The sequence below is a fragment of the Ctenocephalides felis genome, unplaced genomic scaffold, assembly GCF_003426905.1.
Source record: "Ctenocephalides felis isolate EL2017-DRISC unplaced genomic scaffold, ASM342690v1 CF-g0.4_SCAFFOLD_03571, whole genome shotgun sequence".
Lineage (NCBI taxonomy): Eukaryota > Metazoa > Arthropoda > Insecta > Siphonaptera > Pulicidae > Ctenocephalides > Ctenocephalides felis.
In genome coordinates this window covers 60309750-60324178 of record NW_020539725.1, presented here as the reverse complement: position 1 = coordinate 60324178, position 14429 = coordinate 60309750, and the positions used below count along the sequence as shown (strand labels likewise).

At 25.9% G+C, this 14429-nt stretch overlaps 3 protein-coding genes across 3 annotated transcripts in view; 1 reads left to right on the top strand and 2 right to left on the bottom strand.

Annotated features, from left to right (window-relative positions):
- Window positions 1-2243, top strand: part of LOC113386407 (geranylgeranyl pyrophosphate synthase-like) — a 5355-nt gene extending 3112 nt beyond the window's left edge. Inside the window, exons 2-3 of the mRNA XM_026624188.1 lie at window positions 795-922; window positions 2112-2243. Of these exons, the coding sequence (XP_026479973.1) occupies window positions 795-922; window positions 2112-2210 (227 nt within the window). The 3' untranslated portion in view covers window positions 2211-2243. The remainder of the gene's footprint in view (window positions 1-794; window positions 923-2111) is intronic.
- Window positions 2244-3960: 1717 nt separating this feature from the next.
- LOC113384626 (spliceosome-associated protein CWC27 homolog) lies at window positions 3961-8713 on the bottom strand. The gene is made up of 8 exons (XM_026622372.1): window positions 8635-8713; window positions 8330-8539; window positions 7926-8266; window positions 7657-7839; window positions 7358-7546; window positions 5402-5599; window positions 5136-5288; window positions 3961-4791 (listed from the first exon to the last, which is right to left on the bottom strand). Exons 1-8 carry the CDS (start codon window positions 8674-8676, stop codon window positions 4650-4652), a joined length of 1458 nt encoding a protein of 485 aa, XP_026478157.1. The 5' UTR covers window positions 8677-8713; the 3' UTR covers window positions 3961-4649.
- Window positions 8714-11280: 2567 nt separating this feature from the next.
- Window positions 11281-13376, bottom strand: LOC113386406 (phospholipase B1, membrane-associated-like). The gene is made up of 2 exons (XM_026624187.1): window positions 13148-13376; window positions 11281-11453 (listed from the first exon to the last, which is right to left on the bottom strand). The coding sequence occupies exons 1-2, from the start codon at window positions 13374-13376 to the stop codon at window positions 11281-11283; spliced, it is 402 nt and encodes a 133-aa protein (XP_026479972.1).
- Window positions 13377-14429: the final 1053 nt, after the last annotated feature.

Below are 14429 nucleotides of genomic sequence, written 5' to 3'. Positions count from 1 at the left end.
TTAAGTATTCACACCCTGACATATAAAAACACACACATACAATCTCACATCTCTCGTTCAAGTGTTTACACTGTTACAAAGGGCACACCAGTTTCATTTAGTTAATTTTTCGTAAACCAATCGAACAACATCCAGAGAACATATTATTTGTGTTTTCAAATAATAATTTTAAAAAAGACAAAGTTTTTTAGTAATTTTGATTTACAAAAACTAATTATTCGGTGGAAAATTAACTCACAAAATCATTTTTGTTAAAAAGCTTGTTTAGTGAAAAAGTGCTAACAAATATTCAAACATACAGGTAATTAATTCAACTTTGTCATTAACCTTTTCTTAAAAAATTTCCATAACTTTCAAAAAAATTTTCTATTATGTTTAATATCCTGTTTTGATAATCCACTCATTTATTTTTATCATTTTTATTTTGAACATATTATCATATTTCTGTACATTATTATATGTTTTACAATTTAATTCATTATTTAAGAAAAATCTATTTTCTTTTCCTAAACATATTGTTTGCAAAAATCTCATCAAGATCATGTTTCTTGACAGATGTCCTGAAGATGGAACGTACCTAGTTCCGAAACGTCGACAATAAACAAATAATTAAATAAAGAAATTGTTTTTTTTTAAAAAACTTTTCTTGTTTTTTATTTTGTATTATTTTTGGATTCTTGTTCGAAACTCTACAAAATATACACAAATCCAAGACTCTACCATTCAATATATATATATATATATATATATATATGAATATGTACTTGTATATTATTCCTTATATATAAATATAGATATACTAAGACAACGAACACGAGACATCGAAGTAAAAAGGTACTGCATATCATTACTTGAAAAACTGGGAAGTTTTGAATACACACGACAGACACTGGATTTGCTTGATAAGCAAGCTCGAGCTGAGGTCAGTATCAAATAACTACAATCTTAATAATTGATTTAAATAACAGATAATTATTTCTAATTGGAATTTGAATGTTTGTAGTAATTATTGCTATTATGTTGTTTTTTTTTAATACAATTCGCAGTTTTTATTACAATATAATCATTTTTTTTTTCATTTCTACTCGTCGAGACCTTTCAAACGATACCCCACATGCTATAAAAGATACAATCTATATGTTATTGAAGTAAAACTTCTTTATGCTCGTTTATTACAAATTAATAAAAAGCGTATATTTTATGGACAAATCACACAGTTAATTTCGGTAATCGGATTCTATTCAGAAAGGCCTTTCAAATGATACCCAACATGCCATAAAAAATAATTTGACATTTTTTAAGTAAAACTTCTTCAGGCTCCTCTACTACAAATTCGTAAAAAGTATATATTTTGTGAACAAACCGTACATTAGATTTCTGTATTCGTATTCTATTCAAGAAAGCCTTTCAAACGATACCCCATACGCCATGAAAATGCAATCTAAACATTTTTGAAGTAAAACTTCTTTAAGCTCGTTTATTACAAATTCTTAAAAAGTGTATATTTTGTGAACACAAATCGCATAAAAATAGATTTACACCTCAATTTCAAAAAATTATCAATGAATTTTAGCATTCTAATATTTTAAGCAATGAAATATTAACGGTTTTTCACAATACAATAATTTTTTTTGTAAAAATCGTCTTCTACTCGTTGAGACCTTTTAAACGATACCCAACATGCTATAAAAGATACAATTTAAAATTTTTGAAGTAAAACTTCTTTAGACTCCTCCGCTACAAATTCGTAAAAGATGTATATTTTGTGGACAAACCACGTAATTTATTTTAGTATTCGGATTCTATTCAAAAAGGCCTTTCATACGGCCAAAAAATACTATTGAATTTTTTGAAGTAAAACTTCTTTAAGCTCGCTTGGTACAAATGCATTATAAGATAATTATGTTGACGTAAATAGCATGATATATGGATGGAATAACAAAAGAATAATGTATATTGTTTGAGAGATACAAATAGTGATTAATAGAGATGAATATTGTATAGAGAGTGTCATTAGAGACAATAAACGCGCGATTAGAGACAAACTAAGTTAACAATTATATAATGTTATAATTTTTAATTTAGTAATATTTATGTTATTTTCAAAACAGGTTAAGCGTCTTGGAGGAAACCCTTTAATGGAAGCTGTACTTGATGATTTGTTGAATTGGAAAAGGCAAAATGGAGATGGCAACAAACAAAATGCATAAATTATTAAAATAAACAATCTCGAATATTTCTCATGTCCTAATTTTTAAAGACAAATCCTTACAAAGAATATCTTTTTAATCATATATATTATATATATATATATATATATATATATATATATACGTATATATATATATATATATATATATATATATAACAATTTGTTTGCATGTATGTATTTTTAATTTTTTAAAACAATTTTTGTATATACCTAAGTATGTATGTTTTTTGCATGTACATTTTTCTTTATTAAATAAATATAAAATTGAATCCAAGACAATTAATATGCCTAACGCAAATTTTCCCGACTAATTATAACAATTAGCATTTACTAGTATATAATAGTTTGATGATTTTTATTTCTAGTATTTAATTAAAATAAATCAGTCAATTCATAGTGATAAATTATTTATATATATATGAATGTAATCGTTAGGGCTTTTTGCATGTGATAAAACAATAATATGAATTTTGTGTTTCTAGTTTAATGATAATGATTATTTATTGACAATAATTATTGTACTATATTGTATTTATTGAATGAAAGTCTTGTATATTGATTTAATTTAAATATATACTCAATCCTAAGTTTTCCCTTTAAAGCCTTATATTTGTAATAGTAATTAAATCATTTTTCAAGTCGTTTGATAACCGATCAATTATAATACTGAATTTTCAGCATCAGAGGAATTATTCATTGAGTAGGATATATAAGACATAATTGTCGATGTCAATTTAATAATATATATATATATATATATATATTTATAAAATTTAAAGAAAGTACTCACCAATTGCTCAACATAACCTCAAAAACATTCTACAAATGTTATATACGTAATTTTCACACAGATTGTACATTACTACAATAAACAGACAACTTTAACATTAAACAACGCTTTTTGAAATCAATAATAATAAATAAATAATGTAAACACTATAAATGAAGTTTTGAAGTAAATGATTCTATCGGTTGCATCAAATAGATTTATATCTTATGAAATATAATCTTACTTATAATAAAATCTTATTATAATATATATATATATATATATATATATAATTAGATGCTTAATTAGATACATTTCCTTTAAAATTTATTAAAATTCAAAGAAGTAACCTTACAATATCATTTCCCAGTTTTTATTTCTGACTCTTTATTTCCACGTATTTTGCACTCTTTTACATTAAACACAAAAGTTTAACTTTAAACAGCACTTTAAACATATTTCAATGTCTTAACAATCAATAAATATTTAAAAAAAACACGAAACTATTAGTTAAATTAACACGCATGCTGTTTGTGGTTATGTTTTGAGATTTAAAAATGTCGCAACTGCTTTAAAAGGATAATTATCAGTAGTGTTGCCAGCGCACTTAAAATGGCGGAAAGGCGGGAAATTCAAAATGGAAAATGATAAATAGAAAATCAAAATTATAAAGCTTGTTTTACAAGGTTTTAAAATTAGTTTATATATAATATATATATATATATATATAATATATATATATATATATATATACATATATTTTATTACAATCTATAATACAAGAAAATCAAAATCAGCTATATTATGTATACAACTTTGCTTCCGCCGTTTTTACTATACGATTTCTTTGCAATAAAGGCGGAAGCAAAGTTGTATGTTTTAAAAAGCGATTTAAAGTATACCGAGTTGCTGTAGGGTATAATGATGTTAGACAATATTGTTAATTGTTTAATTTTGACAATATTGTTAATTGTTTAATTTTAAACAAATTTGCCAAAGGCATCATTCATATTAAACGAATAGTTTAGAAGTTACAAGCGATAGAATAAAGATATGCTCTTGGTATACAGAATTCCAAAGCAAGATTTCACTACAAACACTATGTAGAAAATCTTTGAAAACCTTCATTTTGTATGGAAACTAGTATACTTTATACTCAAATTATTCATGTACTTTATTTCAATTGCGTTTTTTAAATATACCGAGTTGCTTTAGAGTCATTTATTGTTAGAAACTTTTGTAGATTGATTAATTTTGAACAAATTCGCCGAATACATCATTAATATTAAACAAATGGTTTTAGAATTATAAGCATATATATTACATTAGTGCAACATTTTATGAGTATTTAGTGTACAACTTTGCTTCCGCCGTTTTTACTATGCGATTTCTTTACAATAAAGGCGAAAGCAAAGTTGTATGTTTTAAAATGCGTTTTTAAGCACACCGAGTTGCTGTAGAGTGAAATAATGTTAGACAAAATTATTATTCATTCAATTTTAAACAAATTTGCCAAAGGCATCATTCAAATTAAACGAACGGTTTAGAAGTCACAAGCATAAAACAAATAAAAATGTGTACTGGGTATACTGAATTCCAGTATCAATCATGTATCCATTATTACTATAATACAAAAAATAATTATTATACCCAAATATCAACCATTCACTATCTCTTTTTCTGGCTCAGTATCTTTTTACTTTCCTCTCTCCTGCGTTTGGTCAAAGGATTTCTTGGGTCATATATTTCAAACCAATCGTCACCTTTTGTTGAAGCATCCTTTGCCAACACTGCTCCTTTATCCTCAAACCTAAAGAAAAGAAATATATAATAATAATGGAAAATTAAGGATATAAGTGTTAGAACAAAGATATTAATTATAAATAATATAGAAGAATTAATAAATAAAAACAAAGATGAATAAATTACAATTAACTTATTAAAATTTATATATATATATATATATATATATATATATATATAAGTTGCATTAGTATATATCTATATATCTATCTAGTAATTAAAATTTGTCAGCAATTTTATTCATTTAAATTACTGTATTATATATTCATATTATTGTAAAGGTTTTAAAAATATTTAATACAGTTGTAGTGACTGTTTTAATTTAGTGTAATATTATAAAAAAATGCTTACTGTAATTTATGAGACAGCCAAGATTCATCATTATCATCGTCATCTTCAATATTATCATTTTTCTTATCATCTGTAGGTTCATCTGAGCTTTTCTCTCTTGCAGCCGTCATTTTCTTTTGAAACTTTGCTAACAAATTTAAGGTAAATTCCTCTCTAAAAAATACAATATATATATATATATATATAAAAAGCGGAAGGGAGATATTTGACAACCTAATATATATTTATTTATTTATATATATATATTAAGTGAGTCTATTTATTACCTGGAGGCTCCCTTTTTCGGTATAGCTTGTGTCAACTTCTTATAATTTTCTTGTTCCTCATGAAAACTGTCGACAACTTTTTTCTTTTTGGATTTTTCCTCCTCTTCCTTATCTTTCTTTTTATCTGCCTCTAATCTAGCCTTTTTCTCGTCCGAGATGCCTTTTTTGAGATCACGGTATTCTTTACGAATTTCTTCTCTAAAATTAATAAATGAATATATATTTTTATGCCCGCTGCACACCACTATATCCTATATTAGATTAGTATGGACACCACTAGCCTATAACCGAGCCACTTGTTTAAAATAAAATGTCGAGTTGTCTGGTTACATTTTTTCATATTTCGCTAAATTTCTCAAATAATTTATTCAAACATGTGTATATTATTGTACATGAATAAAAAGTAGATAAAATTATCTATAAATCTGTATAGAACAATTGAATCATTTAGAATGAAATCAAATTTAAAAAAATGATTTGAAAATTTTAAAATTGAATCAAAATATTCCAGCTCATCGTTTCTGGTTACATTTTTTTTATATTTCGCTAAATTTCTTAAATAATTTATTCAAACATGTATATATTATGGTACATCAATAAAAAGTAGATAAAATTATCTATAAATCTGTGTATAACAATTTAAACCGTCAGGAACAAATTTATATAAAACCAGCTGTAAGTGGAATTCTGTCTTGAGGCAATTATGGCATCGTGCCTTAAGGCAAATTGCTGGAACTTCCCGCACCGTAACGAAATGTTCGAGGAATACTGAATGTTTTCAAATAGATTATTATAAATATTGTAACATTGTCTAATATTTATAAGAATTATATAAACTGAATTGCAAAGTTGAAAGTATATTAGAACTTTAGTCAGAATTAAAAATAAAATCTGAATTATTTTCGATATACAAAAAATTAAAAAAAAAAAAAAGTTGAATTTTTTTTTTTCCAAAATCAATTATTTTGTTAAGACAAGCAGAAAGTTCTTTGAATCATTTAAATCGGACGCTTAGTTCTCTCAAAAACTGTAATTTTTTACATATTTAAGCTCTGTATCTTCAAAATGGCTGGGCCTGCCTTTGCCAAAAACTAATAAACACTTCTCCCAATCATTACTAATTGAATTGTTTTTAGATCATTCATATCGGATACTCCGTTCTCTCAAAAATTCGATTTCTATTTTCTGCACTCTTTGCTCCGTATCTCCGAAACGGCTAGACCTGCCTTTGCCAAAAACTAATCAGCTCTTTTCCCTATCGATAGGAATCGAATGTTTTTTGAACCATTCAAATCGGTTGATCCGTACGCCCGAAAACGTGGGCAAAAATTTGTATCCATACATACATACACACACACACACACATCCATTTTTTCTGAGGTATGCCAAAATGTTCAGAAACCTTCAAAACGTCGAGAAATGTAAAAATTTTCAATTCCGATTTTCGGCCCATTACAATAACTTACCCTACGGGAAGTTAAAAAATTAAAATTGAATATTTAAATTAAGATGTCAAGTTTTCTGGATACATTTTTAATATTTTGTGAAGAATTTGTTCAAATATGTATATATCATTATATATTATTAAAAAGTAGATAAAATTATCTATAAATCTGTATATAATAATTCAAATAGTTTGGAACAAAATTATATTAAAAAAATTGACTAAATTTTAAAATTGATTACTGAGCCTAAGATGTCGAGGTTTCGGGTTGCATTTTTTATATTTTGCTTATTTTTTTTTTCAAAAAATTGTTTAAACATGTATATATTATTATATATCAATAAAAAGTAGATAAAATTATCTATGAATCTCTGTATAACAAATTAAGTCGTTTAGGACAAAATTATATAAAAAAAACTGGGTCAAATTGTAGAAAAACAAAGGTAAAAAAAGTACAACATTATGTATATTGATTATTATATATTTAAATATATATTTCAACAATTACTTACGCTTTTCGTTTCCTTTCATCTTGTTTATCTTTACCAAGATAATAACTAGTCATTGGCAACTTCTTCTTATTATCTGTTTTTGATTTTAATTTATTTCTAACAAATTCTGTAGTCAATTTGTTTTCATCTTCTTCATTACGATCTTCCTCATCACTTTGGTCATCACTTAAATACTCTTTTTCATTATTTCTGGAATAAGAAATATTTTTTAACTTATTATATATATATATATATATATATATATATATATATATAAATATATATATATATATATATTTATATAAATATAAAAATCTTACCTTTGTTTAGAAGTTTTGCTGCTTTTCTCACTAATATCAACTGCAGGTGTACTATCCAGCGTAGGATCATTTTTTAACATATCATGAGAAGATTTACCTTTTGTAGAATATTTCTGATTAGCACTTGTACTTTCAAATTCATCTTCTTCAGCTTCTTCACCAAAGGATAATAATTTAAAGTTTCTGAATAGAAAAAATACTATGCATAAGCATTTATATATATATATATATATATATATACATATATATTTATATATCAATTCCCTCACTTGACTCCTTTCTTCTTCTCCTTAACCTTAACAGGTTCCTTAAACTCGAATTCCTTACTAACCCTCGGCACGATATCAGAAAAAGGATTATTCAATATTTCAACCTTCAATATCTTTTGCGGGTACATAGGCCTTTCATCATCATCTGTTTCGCATTCTTCTAACTTCAACATATTAAACAAAGTCTCTCCAGTAACTTTACCAAATATCGTATGCTTGTTTTGCAATTCTGGAGTTGCTGCCAAAGTGAAAAAGAATTGGGACCCATTGTCATCTTTACCTGCATTTGCCATTGCAAGAAGACCACGTCTGGCAAATCTGAGACGCTGGTGAAACTCATCCTGAGAAAAGAAATACAATATTGACTTTGTTTGTGTAATTGGTTTTTGATTTGTAGTTCAGACCTTGAAAGGTTCTCCATAAATCGATTCGCCTCCAGTGCCGTCACCATTGGGGTCTCCTCCTTGGACAATAAAACCTTTAACGACTCTGTGGAATATTGTGCCATCGTAATAACCTTCCATACAGAGTTGTATGAAGTTTCTGCATGCTTTTGGAGCCTCTTTTGCCCATAATTCTACGTCGATGTCACCTACTGTTGTTTTTAGCAAAACCTACAAAAGAAAGAAAGAATTAGGAAAAGCTAACCTTTAAATATACAATACAAGCAAAAACGCTAAATTATGAGTGTAAATAAATTATGTACTACCTTTCCTGACGTCGGAGGCTCTTGTATATAAATACTACTCATTTTGCACTAATTTATTAAATATATACAAAAATTCTATTAGAATAAGTTAAAATTTTAATTAGAGTTAACCACACACAAATAAAGTATTATTATTATTTAATAATTCATAATATATTCAATTCTTTCAGGTATTTTTACACAATTTAAAGAAATCGTAAAGGTTAAGTTTTGACATTTGTAAACATCTTGACAGTTTTTAATCAAAATGGCGCCATATTCAAAAATGTTTAACAATAAATTTGTTTAAGTTAAAAACTATGTGCAAGAATTAATAAATGATAAATTATATTAATTAAATTACACATAAGCTACAATCTAACTTGTATTTAAATCTATAACATATTTAAATAAATATATAAATTTTTGGATATATTCTTGAGTTTGCAAAAATGGCGCCAAATTCAAATGCTAATTTAAATTATTATATAAACAAATATTAATAGCATTTTAATATAATAATATTGTTTAATTATTTTTACAAATGATGAATTATATTAAAACAATCACATAAACTACAATTCAAGTTATTTCTAAATCTATAACGTATTTAAATAAATATATAAATTTTTGGAAATATTCTTGACAGTTGCAAAAATAACGCCAAATTCAAATACTAATTTAAATATTATTAGTTTTTTTTTTATATAATATTATTGTTAATCAAAAATCATATATTACATTTCTATTATTTTATTAATCATTAACATATCAAATAAAAATTTAATATATCAAATATTTTCACATTTTTATTAATTATTTTAAAAATTTTATTGAATGTCAATCAGTTTTCAATCAAAATGGCGTCATATTCAAAAATTAAAAATGTAAATTAAAAACACATGTAAAATATTTAAGTAAATGGTTGACTATATTAAAATCACATATAATTCATAATTCAACTTATTTCCAAATCTATAACATATTTAAATGCATATATGAATTTTTGGAAATATTCTTGACAGTTTGCAAAAATGGCGCCAAATTTAAACTAAAATTTAATTTTTTTAATAGTTTTTTAATTCAATAATATTTATAATCGTAAATCATATAATCCATTTCTATTATTTTATTAAACAACAATATATCAAATGTAAACATAATATATCAAATTTATATCATATATCAAATGTTTTCAAAATTATTTAAATAAATAAATGGCGCTAAATTCAAATGTATTCTACAAAACAATTTTAAATCAATAATATATAAACAAATATTTTGAGCATTTTATGGTAAAAATCAAATAAAGTTTATTGAATGCAAGTACATTATATTACATACTATAGTTGTACAAATAAATAAATAAAATAAATAATAATGAACATACTAAAATTATAAATTTGATTCATATTTGAGTTATTGGTAAAATATTAATATTAAAATAATAAAGCTACAAAATTAAATAGTGCTAACCAATTTTGTTTTTAAATAAAATTTTGTATAAAATTACAGAACAATTTATCATTTTTATATTAATGGCACGATTATTTATATGTTTATTAAATCCTAAACTTACTAAACGACAAACTTAAATTATTATAAATACATAATTAATTCATGATCGAATTATATAACAACTTGATCATCGTAAATAACTTAAATAAATAAACTTAATATATATTTATATAATAATTATTTAACTGGCACTTTATTTAAGTATTAAGAATCAAGTATCAAAAGTTTCAGAATGACTTGAAACGTAAAAAAAAAACAAATTTCTTCAGTAACTGTTATGAAACAAAGTTACGTCAATACAACGTAATTGAAATACGGTTACGTTAATAGAATGTAACAGAAATAGTTTTGTTTGTAATCTCAATTTTATTTTGACTTGCAAAGTTAATTACTTTTTTATGCAAAATTACCAAAAAATGTTCAAATGAAAACCAAATCCCAAAATTGTGACTTGATAGTTTTAAAGAGAGTACTAAAAATATCCGAAAAATGTTTTACGAAAATTCTGAAAAACCGCCTAAAATTAACTAAGCATCAAGTAATTAACTAAGCAGCAAGTATCAAAGGGTTCAGAATGACTTGAAACGTCTAAAAACATAAACTTCTTTAGGTAGTCAAAAACCACAATTTAATTTCAACTTTAACGTAACTGTTATGAAACAGAGTTACGTTAGTACAACGTTACAGAAATACGTTACGTTAATACAACGTAACAGAAACAGTTTTGTTTGTGATCTCAATATTATTTTGACCTGCAAAGTTTATTATGTACTTTTTATGTAAAATTATCAAAAAAATGTTCAAATAAAAACCAAATCCCAAAATTGTGACATTATAGTTTTAAAGAAAGTACTATTCATCGTAGCAAAATATATGATTACACAAATGAATAAAACTTTAAATATGATGGACTAAAAATTTCGAAAGTCTCGAAAAAATGTTTTAAAAAATATTTAAAAACCGCCTAAAATTAACGTAATTAATTAAATTAATTAATTAAATTAAAGTGAGTCAAAGACCAATAAAAAAAACCTAATTCAATATTATTAAAATGCGAATTCATAAAACAGAATTCTAACGAACCGTCCAAGTATTTCCAACCCGAACCTAACCTAACTTTTATAACTATTTCATATTATCTTATTTTAATTATGTATCCGTCTCGTTTTCCTTTTCATCGTACCCTTGTCGTCCACAATTTTTATTTGTGCAAATATAAGGATTATTTAAAGTTGGACAGTTGAAATGTTCAAATTGTTTTTTCCAAGTCATCGATTTGTTTCCAACCGGTTCAAACATATTGTTCCATAGAGCATTTGTTGCTAAAATAGATAAAAAAATAAATAGATAAAAAATAAATAGATAAAAAAATATATAGGCGTAAATTGCATGATATATAAATAGAATAACAAAAGAATAATGTATATTGTGTGAGAGAGACAAATAGTGACGTATAGAGAGTGTCATTAGAGACAATAAACGAGTGATTTGAGATGAGGTGTGTTAATAAAATTTTTATTACAATATAATCGTTTTTTTCGTGTTCTACTCGTCGAGACCCTTTAAACGATACCCCACATGCCATAAAAGATATAATTTGAAATTTTTGAAGTAAAACTTCTTTAAGCTCGTTTACTACAAATTAATAAAAAGTGTATATTATGTGAACAAATTACATAGTAAATTTTAGTATTAGTTACCAGAGTTTTATTCTACATATATTTGAGAAAATAAATTTTAACATATATATAGCAATAAAATATGGTTATGCATATAATGTTTTTTTGCAATATGTTAATTTTTTTGTAAAAATCGTCTTCTACTCGTCGAGACCATTTAAACGATACCCAACATGCGATAAAGGAAACAATCTGAAATTTTTGAAGTAAAACTTCTTTAAACTCCTTTGCTACAAATTCGTAAAAAGTGTGTATTTTGTGGATAAATCACATATTTAATTTTAGTATCCGCTAGAAATATTTTACATTTAAAAAAATCAGTAAATTTTAATATTTTAATATTTTTTGCAATATAATATAAATACAATATATATTTCTTATTCTTATTATCTTAATTATTTATTTATATATTATTCTTAATATCTTTTTCAGTTTTTATTATGATATAATCATTTTTTTCATTTACTTCTTGTCGAGACCTTTTAAATGATATCCCACATGCCATTAAAGATATAATCTATATATTATTGAAGTAAAACTTCTTTAAGCTCGTTTACTACAAATTCATAAAAAGTGTATATTTTATGGGCAAATCACGAAGTTGATTTCAGTATTCGGATTCTATTCAGAAAAACCTTTCTAACGATACCCCATATGCCACAAAAAATAATCTGAAATTTTTGAAGTAAAACTTCTTTAGACTTCTCTGGTACAAAATTCGTAAAAAGTGTACATTTTGTGAACAAATCACATAGTTAATTTTAGTATTAGTTACAAATAATATTTTTTTTCTAAAAATCGTCTTCTATTCGTCGAGACCTTTAAACGATACCCCACATGCCATAAAAAATACAATCTCAAATTTTTGAAGTAAAACTTCTTTAGACTCATCCGCTACAAATACATAAAAATTGTATATTTTGTGGATATATCACATAGGTAATTTTAGTATTCGGTAGAAAAATATAACACCTAAAAAAAATCAAAAAATTAAAACATTGCAGTAAAACTTCTTTAAGCTTGTTTACTACAAATTTATGAAACGTGTATATTTTATGAATAAACCATACAATTGATTTCAGTGTTCGTCTTCTACTTATCGAGACCTTTCAAACGATACCCAACATGCCAAAAAGCACTATTGAATTTTTTGAAGTAAAACTTCTTTAAGCTCGCTTAGTACAAATGCATTAAAAGATAATTATAGCATGTCATATGGATAGAATAACGAAAGAACAATGTATATTGTGTGAGAGTAACAAATAGTGACATATAGAGATGAATATTGTATAGAGAGTGTCATTAGAGACAATAAACGACAATCAACTATCCCTTACCCCTAGAGTATCCCTTCTGGCTAAAGTGGAAGCAATCAGCGCTGAGCAGCGTAAAATCAGTACTTTTACCATCATCGCTCAAAGGGAACACCAGTTTTTCGGGAAAAGTCTGCACGACGACTCCAAAATCCTCGGTATCGGCATACTCCGGTAAACTGGCGACCTCCTTGTCAATTTTCTGCCATTGTCTGATAACTTCTTCATAATGGGCCCTTTTGTGCGAATGCATGGCCCCGAAGAAACAAGGACACTCCATCAGATGGGTCAGACGACAGGATAAGGGACGGTTGAGGAATTTGGTCAACAGGGCAACGTCTGAAAAATACGATTAAAACTCAAAAATCGTGTCTTGAGGCAAATTGCTGGAACTTCCCGTACCGTAATGAAATATTCGAGAAATTTTAAACGTTAATAACAAATACTGTAAGGTTAATTATTTTTGCTATCTTGCTATATCTGAGCAAAACAAATGTATATCATAAATCAATTTATCTTCAGAACATTACCAATAGTCATTTCATTTTGAATTCAATTTAAAAAAAAATAGTTGCCTAATTTACATAAAATTCGAAAAAGTGCTCCCGTATAGTCACAGTCTAAACGCATTTGCAAATAATTCTGTGCGACATTTTCACTTATACTGTGCTTAGCTTGGCGGCATTTTCACATTTTTCAATAGTTTTCTCACAAAATTCGAAAATTACTCCAGTACATAAGCAGTCTGAACGCACTTGGCTAAACATTTGTACCAGAGTGGCGCTTAGACTGTGCTTAGTCTGGGTATTTTTTTGAATTTTTGTATTTAGTATTTAGTATTTTTCGTCATCAACTGTATTTTACCAGACATGAAAATAAAAAGGACTCTACTAACAAGCAAACTATATTTTGCATTATATGAACTGACTTAAATACTCGTCTGGTCGTCAGTAAAGTCCCCTTTTATATATTTTAGCTTTTGCTCGTTAGTAGAGTCCCTTTATTAATTCTAGATTAGTTTGCTCATCAGTAGACTCCCTTTTATTAATTCTAGATTAGTTTGCTCGTCAGTAGAATCCCTTTTTTATTTCTAGATTAGTTTGCTCGTCAGTAGAGTTCTTTTTTTATTTCTAGATTAGTTTGCTCGTCAGTAGAGTCCCTTTTTTATTTCTAAATTAGTTTCCTCGTCAGTAGAGTCCCTTTTTTATTACTAGATTAGTAGTCCCTTTTATTAATTCTAGATTAGTTTGCTCATCAGTAGACTCCCTTTTATTAATTCTAGATTAGTTTGCTCGTCAGTAGAGTC